At 37.6% G+C, this 17,746-nt stretch overlaps 1 protein-coding gene across 2 annotated transcripts in view; it reads left to right on the top strand.

The window, feature by feature from the left end:
• The first annotated feature begins 635 nt into the window (after nt 1-635).
• Nucleotides 636-17,746, top strand: part of dph6 (diphthamine biosynthesis 6) — a 251,339-nt gene continuing 234,228 nt past the window's right edge. For both annotated transcript variants that reach the window (XM_073040097.1, XM_073040098.1), the window contains exons 1-3: nt 636-1,432; nt 3,251-3,345; nt 4,670-4,854. In XM_073040097.1, coding sequence (XP_072896198.1) covers nt 1,410-1,432; nt 3,251-3,345; nt 4,670-4,854 — 303 coding nt within the window. In that variant the 5' untranslated portion in view covers nt 636-1,409. The remainder of the gene's footprint in view (nt 1,433-3,250; nt 3,346-4,669; nt 4,855-17,746) is intronic.

Below are 17,746 nucleotides of genomic sequence, written 5' to 3'. Positions count from 1 at the left end.
TAAAGAAACTTGATTGGTCTCTAATATGTGTTGTTTGTTGGTAGCAGCGGTTCTGTCATATAAAAAATATTCGAATTAAAAATACCTACACAAACTTGACGTTTGTTTTAAAAGTTGTTGTGATAAAATATAAACTTAAAGTTTCATGAAGTTAATACTTATTGTTACTTTAGTTCGAAGACAAAGTTACAGAGTAGGGGACAAACTCAAAATAGTGAAATCCTGGCACATTCAAGTTTTTAACTAGATTAAAAATTTAGATTAAAACTAATTGATTAAGACTAGATTAAAATTAAATAATTTATGAAGCATACTGAAAAAAGTTTAGTTACTTCTTACTTTTTAAACTACAGTTTTTTCTCTTGAAAATCTACCCCAGGGACAGAAAAGTTAGTTAAAGAATCAGCCATTCATTCTGAGGAGGTTGTACACATCAATGGTTTTTGAACTTGCAGGAGCCCCTGCACAAGGATTTGGGAGAACAGCCGATTTCTTGTTTATATATGTATATATATATATATATATATAAGCAGAGACATACAGCACCCAAACAAGGCTTGGGCTGACACTCAGTGACCAACCCAGACGATGACGTCCTGTCCCAGGTGACGCAGCACGTCAAACTCCGCCCTTATTTCAGAATGGCATGGCGGATCTATTGCGTTTCATGGTCGGCTCGTGGCATCGTTAATTACGTTCACGCAGATTGTCTGAAACACGTAGGGTAGCGGTTCGCTGAGTCCCCAGTGTTCAGCCTGTGCCGTTGGTGACCGGCGATGATATTTGCGGCGGCACGGTGAAGGTGCCAGGCGTTGCACTGGGTTCAGGCGCTGCTAGGGCAATAGGACCGGGGTCTTCGGTGCGGGGTCCTCCGGCGGCTGGACTGGCAGCGAGGGAGAGGATAGAAGGAGGCAAGGAGAGAGTGAGGGATAGAAGGAGTGTGTGTGAGAGAGAGAGAGGAAAAGGACGGATAGAACGTGGAGACAAAAAAGCGGAAGGGGTATTTGAGAATAAAAAGAACAAGAGAGGGAAGGCAGGGATAATACTAATTAAGAATGGGAAGAGGAGGAAGTGAATGAGAAAGAGTACGAGAGAGCAGAAAGTAAATTATTGTGGGTTTAAGGATAGTCACAGTGAAATAGACAAGAGAGAGGGGTGGAAGTAAAAGATACCGAGAGGAGCAGAGAGGGAGTATGATCAAAAGTAATAAAATCAGATCTGAAAGAAGAAAGGATAAATAAGGCCCAACAGAAATATTGGAACAGGCAGGAATTAAGGAGAGAGAAAGAGAAACCAGGACAGTTGAAAAGAGGGTGTGTTTGCCAAACACTCAAAAGAGAGGTTAAACATACTACTTTACTAACTCAGTAAACTTGAAAATCCTGTCTCATTCATTCCTTCTGATCAAAATGAGAGTAATCGCTCTAGTCAGGTAATTAATATCTCCATGCCAGTAGCAGTAATGAACATTCTCTAATTATCTTTCACACTTTCATTGTGAAATTTCCAGATGTGACTAGTTCATTGTGAGGACTTTACCAGGCTTTCTTCTGAAATGCACTGAGCAAAGTGCCTCTCCAGTTTTTGGATTGTTGGGGAATGCTAAATGAGCATTTGACCCCTTTTTGCAGCCAGCTCTGCCACTCTCCATCTTTTTGCACAAGGAAGTGATAGGGTCATAAAAATTGATGCTTTTCTACATTCCTTAACTTCCCAAAACTCTCATTGTGCATATTTTCCTAATTCCTGTTCTTTTCTCAGAGCCTGTTGAAGTGCTCTCTAACCATGAGAGCCTACTTCACTAAGCTGGTGTCTACATTGGGCAATATTATAAATGTGTCTCATGAGGCCGCTGTCCTCATTTTCAACTTCCTTCAATAATAGCCATCTCAGATACATTATACATACTGAAACACTGTTCTATCTCAAATATTCTCATTTTCCTACTTCTCATACTTCTTCCCAAATCTGAATTCATTTTATTATCTAATAAGGTTCTTTTCCCTTATGCTATATTGAAACTCAGATTATCTGATTGTTATATACACCGGAGTGAATAAAATTGCTTGTATGAAGCTTACAGAGTGCACAGGCTGCTTTAATCAAAGTCTTAATGGTCAGGCCAATATCTTTCATGTGGCGGACAATGCCATACTCTGCCAATCGTGTTTGGGTTTTATTTTTATTATTAGTTAACTGTTCAACTTAGTTACCTTCTGCTAATGATTTCTCCAGCCCTGTTCTACTTATGTAGGTTGGCTGTAGATCTAGTCATGATTGTTCCTTATTCCTATATTGGCATTTAATTAAGTCATAGTAGATGTGGATTTAGCTTTCATTCAACAGTGTTGTCAGACTGCACATCCCTATTTTCTATGGAGCTTTAGTGCAGACCAGTCAAACAATGGCAGACTGGTCTTTGCCATACTCTGCAATTGCCATTCCAGCCACAGTCTCACCATCAGCTAATTTTTTTGATAATTCAATATTCAGTTTGATCCTGACTTGAGTTCATAGTCTGTATCTATCAAAAGGATTATGTACTTTCACCTCCTTTACAATAACGATTTTGCCTTGCTTCAACCCACCTTTTTTCCTTAAACGGTCTTCAACCAGGCTGCTGCATAAGCCTGCAGCAATGCGTTTGTCTGCATCAGTGGATGTTTTGGATGCTTTCCTTGCCACCCTCTCAAGCATCGGAGGCCATAAATTTAAGCGCCCAAAATTCTACTGCTTATGTCCTTTCAATAATGGTCAAGTCCATTTTGCTGAATGATACTGATCCAAGTGATCCATTAAAATGTAAAAGGCTTATTTTAAAGTTTGGCTCCCTTATTCCCTCCATTCCCTCTTGTATCCATCATTATAATTCTCTGAAAATATCCCATTTACCTGGGTTTTCTAGTGTTTAGATTAAAGTCCACTTTTGAGTTTGTCTAAATGCATTTTTATTTAGTTCAGTAATTGTTAGCATCTTCCACCTCTGACTATTAGTGATATTTATTTGATTGGACTTTTCTGAAGCTTCTTAATTTTCATTGTTTTAATCATGCTGTACAAACATAGGTTTTTTAATTCTTGGGTGTGCTTACTAAATCATACAAGTTTAACAGAAATGAAACAGAGTTCTAAATATTGTTGCTATTATGCTGAACTGCTTTAGCTTTTATTTGAATGTAGTGATGATGGTGAAAAAGTGACTTAGCTGTAAATTTGATGAAACTGAATTGATTTTAATTTTTCTGCATAGTGGTGGAAAGGACAGCTGTTACAATATGATGCAGTGTGTGGCAGCTGGACATGAAGTGGTGGCTTTAGCTAATTTAAGACCTGCCAATCATAAAGGTAAGCCTTTTCCATGGATGTATCAGATAGTCAATGTGGACTGACCTTGCAGCTAGCAAAGTGAAACAGATGTATACTTTACAGTTTCATATGCACTGTTCTCCCAAGTAAACAAACTGGTTCCTTTATGGATCAGGCTTAAATATGTGGACATTTGAAGTTTTGCACTTTATTCTTAAATATGGGCACTGTGTTTAATGAGAAGTTATACTTTAAGATTCATCATCAATGTTCCCAGATGCTAATATCACACCTAAGCACTAACTTTGAAGTACTGTCATTGTCTAGAATTGGCCTGCTATCAATATATCAAATATGTTATATTGGGCATGCAGTGGCAAGTGTCAGAGACAGTGGATTGTGAAGGTATGTTGTGGCAGATTAAGGTGAATGTTGTTTGTGCATATGGAACCCAATTTTTTTCACACAATATTGCTGACAGACGTTATGTAAGTGGGAAATATGGAGAGGTAGATCAATGTGTGACTGTAGAGGATATGGACAAAATTTGCGAAGAAATGCTGTTGCAAGTTGTTTATAAAAATAATCATGTGCTGAAAATCTGAAATAAAAGCAGAGAGTGCGTCAATCTGAGGGTTATGGACATCACTGGCAATGCTGGAATTTATTGTCTATGCCTTAAGGGCCTTGTTAATGTGGTGGTGAACCACCTTCTTGAACTGTTGAGCCCTATTGAGAAGCAGTTCAAGGATTTCGGTCCAGTGATGATGGAAGATGTGATGAAGGCACACTCATCCAGGCAAGCAGATGGTATCCGATTGCACTCCTCACTTGCTGTTCATTGCTGGGTGAAAGGCAACAGGATGTTCAGAGGTACAGCAAGATGATCAGCTTTTCTCTTGTTCTTGTACCTGCAGTATTAATTTTTCAATTGATTTCTGGTCAGTGATGACCCACAAGATATTGAAGATAGACAGCTACCATTACCGATATTAGCTGCTTGCTAGATTTGAAATTTAAGTACTTGTAGTCCAATTATTGAATAATGAAGGGTTTGTTTTCTTGGATTGAATTGCTCACAGCATTACAGATTTGGTGTAATCGGGATTTTACTAAACCGTAGCTTTATTGCAGGAAATTAGTCACTTGCCACCGAATGACTGGCATCTGGCCTCCTTGACTCCATTTTGCATTTTATAAAGAAAGGGTTTATTTTCTTGCATTAAATTTTAAATACCACATTTGCTTCAACAATATCATGACATGTTGCTTTAAATTATATAAAAAGTAGAACACATATCAGCAAAATTCATTGACCATTTTTTCCTTAAATAGCAATTTTATTGAATGATTATTTCTGCAGATGAGCTTGACAGTTACATGTATCAGACAGTGGGACATGAAGCTGTGGATCTATACTCAGAAGCTACTGGCCTCCCACTGTATCGACACACTATCAAAGGGAGCTCTTTATCAATTGGAAGAGACTACACAGAATATGAAGGCGATGAAGTGGAAGACCTCTATCATCTTCTGAAACAGATCAAGGTAATTACAAGGATATTTTGAATGTACAATACTTTTTCCTATTGATTAAAACAAGCACATTTCATAATCCTAGCTTACTCTTGTGAAGAAAAGTAGTACCTGAACAAATGTGTATTATACATATTTGGTCTAGAAATAGATTCATTTCAGTGTAAGTACCAAGTTTAATACTGAAGAGTGTTAGTTTAAGTTAAAGCTTATGGAATTGAAGGCAAGTTATTAATCTGCCTAGAGAATTGGTAGAGTGGTAGAGTTGGGATAGAGGGTAGCTATTCAAATCAGCAGGGCAGATCTAAGAGAATCCCACAATAAATGTGCTGCATCCATTATCAAGGATATTCATCATCCTGGTCATGCTCTCTTCTCAATGCTGCCATTAGGAAGAAGGTACAGGAGCCTCGGGGCCCACACTACCAGGTTCCAGAGCAGTTATTACCCCTCAACAATCAGGCTCTTGAACCAAAAGGGATTACTTCACACAACTTCAGTTGCTCCGTCATTAAACTGTTCCCCCCATGTTCTTGATATTTATTGCTTATTTATTATTATTTCTTTCTTTTTGTATTTGCACAGCTTGTTGTCTACTTGATGTGCACGCTAGTTATTTGTCCATCCTGTTCGGGGGGAGAGGGAAGAGCTTCATTGATTCTATTTTGTTTCTTGTATTTACTGTGAATACCTGCAAGAAAATGGGACTCAGGGTTGTATATGGTGACATATATGTACTTCAGTAATAAGTTTACTATGAACTTTGAACTTTGTTTTTAAATTACTTAGATGATGAGGTAGGAAGCCAGGCATTCAAGTTTCAAATACCAAGATGATATTGAAGCTATTGTAGGCAGTGTCATTAAATTACAAAGATATAGATTATGTAGTGTCAGTGTAAGCAAATCTAAGATTTGAAGAGGACAGGCAGAATGCTTTCTAAAAATTATATTTAATTTTTGCTAGAAGCACTGGAAATCCAAAGAGACTTGCTCTGGGTGCATAATGTATTAAAATGTCAAGGGCAGATACAAAAATTATCAAAAAATGTGTAAGTCAGATACAAGTATAGCTACAGCTTAGCAGCCCCTGATTAGTCCAACCTTGGAATACTGTGAGCAGGTTTGGATACCAAATCTCAAGGACATATTGTCCTAGGAAGCAATTCAACTTACATATATGGAATGATAGTTGCACTCTGAGGTTTAAATTACAAGGAGAGTACAGAAAGTAAATGTATATTTTTTGGAATTTAGAAAATTAAGAGATAATTTGAAATGTTAAAGACAATTGACAGGGTAGTCTGACAGAATCTATCTTTGCTCTCTGTGGAGTTTAGACTCAGGCCTTTCAATTGTAAAGTTTAGAGAAATTTTACATATTCAGGGTGGTAGAAATTCGGTAATCTCTTTTACAGATGGCAATGGGCTAGATCACTTGTTCATTTTAAACTTGAAATCTAGGGTAAGGATGTCTTTTGGGAGTTAGATCACAAATCTGTCATGATATTTAATGTGGAATTAGCTAGAGGGGCTAGATAGTCTACTGCTGTTCTTTTCTTATAAATGCTGATTTGACACCTTTTCTATTTTGTGTTTATGGCTATGAGTATTTTATCTTGAAGTTGCATTTGATTTGCAAATAAAGAGTCAAATGTTGTGTTACACTTTATTTGATCCAGTGTATCAGTGTAATCAAAATGCAACATTGTTAAACATTTTAAAAAACTGCTGCCTTACATACTGTATTTGACATACACCAGATGATAGATGCAAATGCACTGGAGTTGAAGCAGTACTGTATCTATTTACAGGTTTTTATTGGGAATGGATTTTTTTTGTAAAAGCAGATAAGGCTGAGGCTATTTTTTTTTTCTCAGTTAATGTTAGTGATGTTGAACCCAGAGAAAGTGAAGGACCTGTTTTGCTCAGAAAAGGGATTAAACCATGGAAAATAGATTTAAAGTCATTGGTAGAAGGATTATTGGAGGTGAGGGAAAATTTCTGATCCAGAGATTAAATGTGGCCTGGAACTCATGGCTTGGAAGTAGTTGGAGGCAGAAGCCATTACTATGTTTTAAAAAAGTACTTGGATGTATTCTTGAAGAATAATGACCTGCAAGGTGATGTATGGGTCAAAAGATGGAAATGGGATTTTATTGGGCAATTCTTTCTCAACCAACATAGCCATAATGGGCTGAAAGGATTGCTCCATTAAAAAAAGTTTCACAATACTGATCTGAGACTAACTTGGGCAATTCATGACCTGTTGTGCATCACTGTACTGTAAAACTGCTTCTACAGAGTCTGGTTCAATGATTTAAAGTTCAGCGTTGCAGTGAAACAATTATATTATTACATTTGTATTATAAATGAAATGGACGAGGCGGCCAATATGCTGTAAATTCCAACATGAATTGAATTGAGTTTTTCTGCAGTGACAGAGAAGTGTATTGGAGGGAAGGAAGAAAAGGGATTGTTTTGCTGTTTTCTTTGTTGTTTATTGTATTTGGATTTGTGTTCTGTGTAGTTATGCCGAACATTGTAGGCATGCCATGTTGGTGCTAAAATGTGTAGCAACACTTGTGGGCTCCTCCCAGTATATGACTCTGTGTTTTAGTTGTTAATGCAAATGATGCATCTCACTGTATGTTTTGATGTACATGTGATAAATATGAATCTAAATCCGAATCTGATCTCACACCACTTGTGAAGTGTACTTCATAGCCAAATTACCTAACAATTTGAGGTCACTTTATGTAAATCTCATAGTTTAGTGGCATCAGCTACTTGACATGACAAATAAAAACAAACTCAGACGTAAGTTATTCTGTGCTTGAATGTGAAATTTTCCAATGTAAAGTGAATAGGATGTGGTTTTTCAATGACTTCCCCTTGATTTATTTTTATTCATTCAGTCAATGTGGGTATTCCTGGCAAGGCAAGTATGTATTACCCATCCCCTGAATTGACAGTGAGCTTTCTTCTTGAGCTGCTATAGTGTCTCTGGTCATGTGTTACTTGATAAGGAGTTCCAAGACTTAGACAAACCCACAATGAAGAAGTTATTATGTGTTTTCAGGTCAGTACGGTGTGTGAGCTGAATAGCAACTTGCAGATCAGATGCCTTATCCTCCTTTGTGGTAAAAGTGCACATGTGGGAGGTGCTCCAGGGAGGGTTCCTGGGCAAGTAATTGTGATGCACTTACAGATGACACACACATCATCCAATGTATATTGATGATGGAAAGAATGAGCATTTAACGTTGTCGATGGTGTACCTATCAAATGGACCATTTTGTTCTGGATTGTTTTGACATCATGAGAATTGTTGGAGGTGCACTGAAGCAGGGAAGTGGAGAGCATACCAATGTATTTTGTAGATTATGGATGAACTTCTGGCATATTAGATGATGAAGCTTGCTCCACAGGATATACAACCTCTGACCTACTATTGTGATCAGTATTTATGTAGCTGGTCTCTTGAGTTTCTCCCCACTGTGATCCCAATGTTTTGATACGGCCATTTTGGCAATGATAATGTGATTGAATGCCAAGTTCAAGTAGCTAGATCTCTTGTTTGACGTGGTCACTGCTTTGCACTTACATGGTGCAACTGATACCTGTTATTTATCAGCCCATACCTGAATAATGTCTGTGTCTTGCAGTGCGATTGCATTTATTGATTCATTTGTTGGAGTTGTGAATGGAAGTGAACATTACACAATTATTGGCAAATGTCTGCACTTTTGACCTAATGATGGAGGGAAGTTTGTTGATGTGTCTGCTAAGGGCATTTGGGTCTTGAATAATACCCTAATGAATTCTGAGAGTAATGTCCTGGAGTTGGGTGATTGACCTTCAACAACCACGTTTCCAGAACTTCTTGATGCTGATTTAACAGCGTGCGTGATCACTTTCCCTCGTTTTAGAATTCATTTTCACATTTTGACCGAGGCTGTGAGGTTTGCAGCCCAGCACTCCTGATAAAAAAAAAATTAGGTTTCTGATCTGAGTGAATGCCACTTGATAGCACTATCAACATCACCTTCCATTGCTCTGATGATTGAGAGTGGGCTGAGTGATAATCAGCTAGTTTGGAATTGTTCTATTTTTGTAATCATGGGCAATTTTCCATATTGTTGAATAATTGTTGATCAACATTCATGACTGGTTGTGGCAGGTGGCCCGAGCTTTAATCTATTACTGGCAGGATAACTTAGCTGCATTTATTGTATTCTGTTTTTGCTGTTTAGCATGTGACTAGTTCTCAGTTTACCAGCTTGCTAGGTTGAGACCTGATTTTTGGGGTTTATCTGATGCTGTTACTCATCTGCTCTTCAGTAGTCTTTACTTAACCAGGGTCAACCTTCCAGACTGAGAGTAGAGGTATGGGATATGCTGAGACATAAAGTTAAAGATTCTGATGAAATCCAAAAATGCTATTGCTGATTGTCACAACATTTCATGCAGTTTAGAGCAGTTTTTATTTACCAGCTGATTCACAACAGTGCATTGAAAAGTACACACATCAATGCCATGCACCAAGTCTTCATAATTATATTTTCCCCTGCTAAGTACTTTATCTTCACTTGTACACTCTAGTGTAATTGCTTTCAGTTCACAAGTTGTATTGAAATTCCTAAAGGACATTTTGTCCCTGTGCAGGTGGATTGGAGTAGGCAGTTTAAATAGCTTGGCACAGACTAGAAGGCCCTGTTTCTGTGGTGCACTCTTCAATGACTCAGTGACTGTAATTTGTTAGTTCAGGATATTAGTTATATTAACCCTTCATTTCGTTTTGCTTATGTCAGTGTTAAGTTTAATTTTTTTTCATTATCATATATTACCCTTTTCTGATAAGTTTTTTTTCTTCAGCTTTATTAATTGTATATATATCAACTTGTTGAAGTTTTGTATCATTTTATAGCTGTAAAAGATTATGTATCAATAAAAAGATTCTAAAAATGAAAAAAAAGTTAGTACTAAGTTATACCAAGCGCACAAACTAAACACTGTAGGTATCCTTTAAAAAGGACACAGGAGGATGCTAGCTTGACATATTGATTTAATGATTTGTTAATGTAATTGTATATTTGAAAGTTGAGACTTCCTACTAAATAGGTTGTTAATTATAAGCTTGCATGTTTTTTATTGGAAAGGAAATTTAAATTCTTAACCACTTCAAAGTTCAAAGTAAATTTTATCGTCAGTGTACATACATGTCACCATATACAACCCTGAGGTGCATTTTCATGTGGACAAACACAAAAAATCTATAGAATAATAACTATATCAGAATCGATGAAAGGCCACCCAACGAGGGCATTCAGCCACTCTGCGGAAGGCAATAAACTGTGCAAACGCAAAAAGAAGAAACAATAATATAAATAGATATTGAAATGATGGGGCGAGTGAAATTATCCCGTTTGGTTTCGGGATAACTTCCGGGATTCGGGAAATTATCCGAATCCGTAATCCGGGAAATTATAGGCCGGTAAATTTGACGTCTGTAGTAGGTAAATTATTGGAAGGAGTACGAAGAGATAGGATCTACAAGTATTTGGATGGACAGGGATTTAGTAGGGAGAGTCAACTTGGCTTTGTGCGTGGTAGGTCATGTTTAACAAATCTTTTAAGAGTTTTTCGAGGAGGTTACCAGGAAAGTGGATGAAGGGAAGGCAGTGGATGTTGTCTACATGGACTTCAGTAAGGCCTTTGACAAGATCCTGCATGGGAGGTTAGTTAGGAAGATTCAGTCACTAGGCATACATGGTGAGGTAGTAAACTGGATTAGACATTGGCTCAATGGGAGAAGCCAGAGAGTTGTAGTGGAGGATTGCTTCTCTGAGTGGAGGACTGCGACTAGTGGTGTGCCACAGCGATCAGTGCTGGGTCCATTGTTATTTGTCATCTATATCAATGATCTGGATGATAATGTGGTAAATTGGACCAGCAAATTTGCTGATGATATAAAGATTGGAGGTGTAGTGGACAGTGAGGAAGGTTTTCAAAGCTTGCAGAGGGATTTGGACCAGTTGGAGAAATGAGCTGAAAAATGGCAGATGGAGTTTAATAAAGTGAGGTGTTGCACTTTGGATGGACAAACCAAGGTAGAACATACAAGGTAAATGGTAGGGGACTGAGGAGTGCAGTAGAACAGAGGGATCTGGGAATACAGATACAAAATTCCCTAAAAGTGGTGTCACGGGTAGATACAGTAGTAAAGAGAGCTTTTGGTACATTGGCCTTCATAAATCAAAGTATTGAGTATAAGAGTTGTAATGTAATGGTGAGTTTGTATAAGGCATTGGTGAGGCCGAATTTGGTGTATTGTGAGCAGTTTTGGTCTCCGAATTACAGGAAGGATATTAATAAGGTTGAAAGAGTGCAGAGAAGGTTTACAAGGATGTTGCCGGGACTTGAGAAACTGAGTTACAGAGAAAGGTTGAATAGGTTAGGACTTTATTCCCTGGAGCGTAGAAGAATGAGGGGAGACGATAGAGGTATATAAAAATATGATGGGTATAGATGGAGTGAATGCAAGCAGGCTTTTTCCACTGAGGCTGGGGGAGAAAAAAAAAGAGGATATGGGTTAAGGGTGAAGGGGGAAAAGTTGAAAGGGAACATGGGGGGGGGGGGCTTCTTCACACAGAGAGTGGTGGGAGTGTGGAATGAGCTGCCAGATGAAGTGGTGAATGCAGGCTCACTTTTAACATTTAAGAAAAACTTGGACAGTTACATGGATGAGAGGTGTATGGAGGGATATGGTCCAGGTGCAGGTCAGTGGAACTAGGCAAAAAAATGGTAGGGCACAGCCAAGAAGGGCCAAAAGGCCTTTTTCTGTGCTGAAATGTTCGATGGTTCTATGGTTCAAGAGCCTGATGGTTGAGGGGTAATAATTTCCTGAACCTGGTGGTGTGAGTCCTGAGGCTCTTGTTCCTCCTCCTTGATGGTGACAGTGAGAAGAGAGCATGTCCTGGGTGGTGGAGGTCCCTGATGATGAATGCTGCTTTCCTGCAACAGAGTTTCATTTAGATGTGCTCAATGGTTGGGAGGGCCTTACCCAAAGCGAACTTGGCCTTATCCAGTACTTTTAGTAGGATTTTCTGTTCAAGCGTATTGGTGTTTCCATACCAGCCTGTGATGCAGCCAGTCAGTATATTCTTCACTACAGATCTATAGAAGTTTGTCAAAGTTTTAGGAGTTTGTGGAGATTCAGCATGGCATCTATGGAAGTAGCAGCACTGTTGTACTTTCTTTGTAATTAACGTTCAATGCATTAGACTTTTAACTGAATTTTAATACAAACTTACAGTAAGCATGTGCAGAATATGATGTGATGCACAGGATAGGTTTACAATTATCCTGTACTTCTGGTATTGGTGGATGAGCTTGATTTACTCAATATTCAGAATACTTTAAACAGAGTTAAAAATACTTAGAATACAATGGTTAAAGTGTAGGAAAACCTGTGTGACTGTGTAAATAGATGTTTCAGAAATCTGATGCCAACACTTCAGCCAAGGAAATATAGAGCACAGCAATGAATGGACATCCCTTGTTGACAACACTTACTCACCCCATAATGTTTGCTTAATGGTAATGATTTGAACATGGAATTATTTCACAGATATTGTAGCAATTTTTAATAACTTAATATTCATTTGAGTGCATGGCAGATTTGCAGTAGTATTTAGTATGATTACACTATTGTGAACAAAAGCATTAGGCAGTGTACAAAGTGAAAGGAAAAAGGATGCACTGTATCTATTTCTAAAAATCCACTGAAGTGTCAAGAATGTGAAGCATTTTGTGATTCTTGTATTCATTAAAGTACTGCTCAGCTAGTATTCAGTATCTGCTGTGTATTAGGTAATACCAAATTCTAGATATGTTTGGGGTTTCTCTCCCTTTTTTTGTTGGTTATCATCTGGTTTGCAAAAATAATAAAATTGCTACTGATTTCACAATAGGTGCATTAGCTAAATATGAAATGCACTGCTTGATGTTACTTCGCTCATGGACATACCAGTGGATATTGAAGGATTACGGTGTTTTGAGTCTGTTGTATTACGCAGCAGTACTAGTTTTTTCCTTTTGCTCTACAATTATGCTTACTGTGCTGTGTGACTTAAAATTGGGCAAATAATCATCAAAATATTTAAAATTCTTTGTTAAATTGCAAAGGCAGAAGAATTATTAATGTGTTCAGGTTTTCCGTATCATTTCAACCAACTGGGAAAAGGTTAATTAGTGTTGTAAATTTTCAGCTATTCAGGCCAGGAAATAGCTTGATCCTTTAATTTTTTAATTAATCATTCATCAGTTACGCATCTAGTTAGCAACAAAATGCTTTAGAAGTTCTCTTTTATGGCCAGAACGCTTTGTTCTAACTTCATCTGTGTACACAATAATTTCCCCAGCATAGTGGAGTGGGCTTTTTTTTTGTAATACAGACCTAGTCATTCTCTCTCACACATATAGTGACTCTTCCCCATTTGTATTTGATCTGTTGATACAAGTATGTTCTAGATCTGTTTTTAAACTGGTGGATGATGCTGACATCTGATGCAGATGCTACCACTGACTGACGCTCTGACACTGTGTTCATTTGTGTATTAGAGAATAAGTATAAACCAGACATTTAACCACTTAATGTTGCCCAACTGAGACGCCCGTGTTCTTCTGATGGCAGCACCTATATGCATAGTAGTGGACACGTGCAGAATGGTTTGAAAGTTCAAAGTAAATTTATTATCAACGTACCTATACCTCACCATATACAACCTTGAAATTCACTTTTTTGCGGGCATTCACAGTAAATTCAAAGAAACACAATAGAACCAATGAAAAGCCCCACACAAGATGGGCAAACATTCAAAGTGCAAAGGACAACAAGCAATGCAAATACAAAAAAAATAAATTAGCAAGAAATATCAAAAGCATGAGATGAAAAGTCTTTGAAAGTGTGTCCATGGTTGTGGGAACAGTTCTGTGTGTGAAGTTATCCCTTCTGGTTCAAAAGCTTGATGGTTGAGGGGAAATAACTGTTCCTAAACCTGGAGATGTGGGTCCTGAGACTCCTGTACCACCACCTTGATGGCAGCAACGAGAGCATGGCCTGGATGGTGGGAGTCCATGATGAAGGAAACTGCTTTTCTGCGATAGCTTTCCTTGTAGATGTGCACAATGGTGGGGAGGGTTTTATCAGTGATGGACTGGGCTGTATCCATTATATCCAGCCATCAGATCAGATAATTGTCAGGTGGTAGCCATCAGATTTGAGATGAAAATTGTCTTTATATCTAACATCCCTGGGTGAAGACGTAGGTTAATATTTTAACCTCCAATCAATAATGCTTCTCACTAATTGTAATTCCTGTGAAGTCTGGGTTATATCTTGTTGCAGCCTAACTGTAAGAGGAAAGTTGTGCTTGTGTGATCAATTCTTTACCCCTGCCCTTCCAAATTTTGAAATCCATATCCCAAATTAATCTTGGGAGAAGTCTCAGAAAATCATTGTAATAGCAAAAGTATTGAAGCATTTTCATATTGGAAATGTTCATAGGCTAACAAAGCCTATGAAGTTTCATCATTAATCTGGTGTATTTTGTTTGACTCGAAGTGACTGCAATGTGGATTTAGAAGGTGCATTTAATATAATGTTTGAATTGTAACTAACAATGCAGAATTGATATAGGCATTGATAATACTTACCTGCTGCAAATAGAATTTTATCAGGCTATCAGAATCAAAACAGATTGAATGTCACATTTTGTATGGAAATGCTTGTGCTCATTGAGACCAAGGAGATCGCTGCTGAAATCAGACTACCTAATTTATAGATACACATTATGGCTCCAAATTGTCTAAAGTTAGTGTAGGTAAGCTACTTTGACCTAACATTGTTCATAAATCTCACAATGGATTTATTTCATCAGTGTGATGATTTCATATTTCTGACAAAACTTCCATGCTGCTTTATAGCCTGACTGAATTCAATATTTATAACATGGAAAAAAATGGCTAGGTGAAAGCCCTTGTGTGTTTTCAGGAAGGGTACAGAAGAGAGGGGTAAAAATATTATCGATTGGTAGCATATATTCTAATCAGCAGCCTTTCATTGGCATCAGGGCAGCCACAACTTCACCTTCTCTCTTCCAGGTGTGTTAAAAAAATTTTAAACAACAGAACTAACAACAGGACAGATAGAAGATAAAATCTGAGGAATATGCAGCCAAACACAGGCTAACTGGTAAAAATTAACAAATACATCATTTTAACTCCAGCAATCATAATAGAAATTATAATTTATGTATACTGAAATAGTTGAAATAGCATTGTTTTACCAATATGTTGAACCTCTGTCAGACATAAAGCTACATTTAATCATAGCGCTTATTTTGCTTTCATTAGAATCATCCAATATTGTATGTTCAGAGATGAACAAGTTTTTCTTTTGCTACCTTTGCTAAGAATACTGATAGGAATAATCAGAGACAAACAGGAGGCAGGCAGGCTGTGGATGGTGCGAGAAAGCCTTGAGGCTTTTACTCATCAGTTTAAACTTGCTGATTGCCAGGTTTTCTTAATTTTGAATTTCCAGGGCACTGCTGCCATGACCTTGTCTGCAATATAAGAGGGTCTGGGTCGATGAGAATCTCACGTGGCTAGGGAATGGTTAGATATGCATTGTTTACCAGACTCCAAGTGAACTGTGCAGCCAATTTGATAAACACACATTTCCTGCCTTTATTAAGGAGATCACAGAACATGAAGTTTGGGTTTCCAGTTTTACTTACTCCCTTCAGCTCTTTTCCTGTTTAAAGAAACCTACTAATGGGTGCTGAATGGTTCCCATTCGGATTTTAGTTACTAGTCATTGATGGCTTGTTCTGGTACATGCCTGGCAGATCTTTAGGAAAAGGGAGAAAAAGGATTTGAAAGTTGAAAACAAGCATGACAGCCTGGAAAGTAAGGAAAACATTTTAGCAGAAGTTAATGTGGAAGCCTTTTGGGTAATCTTGTTAATAATATTTCATGTAAGAGGTGCTGCTCTTCACAATGCCAAGTGAGCAATCTAATTTAATTGTTTCATTCTTATAATTGGAGCTCTTGGAATCTTAATTTGAGTACTGATTAAGTAATCAGAAGCTGGATTTCCCACAGGATGGTAAGTCTGTTTGCCGTTGTGCTTTACCTGGTGGTAATAGTAGCTATGAGGTAAAATGAATTTACCTGGTGTCATCCCCTCAACTGCCATCAGTCTGGTTATAATGAGATAATCAAAAGTCTGTCAGCAAATCAGGGAAATGGGAGGTTTTCATCAATGCCACATGGCTGAAGTGCTGTTTAAAATAAAACAGTCCCTTTCCAGTTGGAGAAGGCTGGAATCCTGTTCTCACCAAGCCAGATATCCAGCTGTGTGCTTAAACAGAATTGGGGAGGGAAAGAGGGTGGCTGGAGTTAAAACAATATATTTGTTAGTTTTTCCAGCTGGCCTGTGTTTGGCTGCACTGTGTCCTTTCTGCCCCTGCTTGGCAGTGTCCCTATTGCTGCAGAGAAATTTAAAATCTGCTGGAGGGAGCTTAAGGTGAATGATTTAAACTGTCTTTGTGTTGTTCTAAAATAGCTAATAATATCTTTGGTGTTATACTTAACCCTACTCGTTGTAAGAATCTAAACATATGTATTTTAACAATATGAAACAGATAATGGTTTGTCCCAATATAAATCATTTTAGTAAGTGGTCAATCTAATATAATGGATCTTTTGTGAAAACATCTTGAATTAAAATCAGGAGTGAAGTAAAATGCTACCTTCCAGAATCATCATTTTGTGTTTGCATTACTGGGTATAATTTTAATGTTCCAGAAATTTCACTTGGACCACCCAAGTTGTAAGAGGAGTGTGCAGTCATTATTTGCTATGCTACTTAAGGTTTGCTTTAACTACCCATAAGAAGAAATTCTTCTTAGTACATTCTACAGTGATGATAGCCAACTGACTTGTGTTAAGTTTTTTTTAACAGGAATTTCTCAGCCAATGCTGTGTTTGTAAGGTCATTAGAATTTTGTTTTTGAAAAGCGGAAAAGCTATTGGATTAAAAAAAAACAAACAATGCAGAACCAGATACTGGAAGAAAAGTAGAGTAAGTTAGTTTGAGAAGGAGATAAGAGAATTGGGTCTCCAGAACAGACTACAACATGTTGAATTATTATAGATACATTATGGTATTATAATATGTTACGATGTTATAATAGTGGCATCTGTTTTCATGTGAATAAAATGTAACACCTGTTCTCCAGTTGTTGATTTTCTCATGTCCTACGATTAATTAGTAATGGTCCTCCTTTAGATTCACTCCGTCCTATATTTTGTGCTCCTGAACACTGCTGACCCAAATTTGATAAAATACTCCACAATCTACAGGCTGAAGAGGGCTGGGACACCCAATCTACAGTTTGCTAACATCATAGCCAAAGGGCAATGGTTGCAATGTGTTCCACATGATGGTCCCTCAGTGACTCTGTCAAATTTCCATTTAGTTTTTTGAGTGTCTTTTGGAATCCTGTGCTACTCTAGTTTTAGTAATGCACATTGCAGGTCATGTGACAGCTCATATTGATGTCTCCGATGTTAAGTTATTTAAATGTAATTTAGCCTAACTAAGTCACTTTTACTAATGAGTTAACTTTTTGCTTGCTCTTTAAAGCACTATTAATGTGGAGATCTGTGATGTTTCTTTATGGGAAATGTTTTTCTTTATTCTTATACCATATAGTTAATAATCTCACAAGGCTCATGCAAGAAATTGGTTCTATAGTTTTCAATTTCTTTAATTATTAAATGGGAAAACCACAAATTCAATTACTCACCAAAACATTGGTTTTACTTTTAAC

This window comes from Hemitrygon akajei, chromosome 3 (genome assembly GCF_048418815.1).
Source record: "Hemitrygon akajei chromosome 3, sHemAka1.3, whole genome shotgun sequence".
Classification (NCBI taxonomy): Eukaryota; Metazoa; Chordata; class Chondrichthyes; order Myliobatiformes; family Dasyatidae; genus Hemitrygon; species Hemitrygon akajei.
This window is presented reverse-complemented; position numbering and strand designations above follow the sequence as displayed.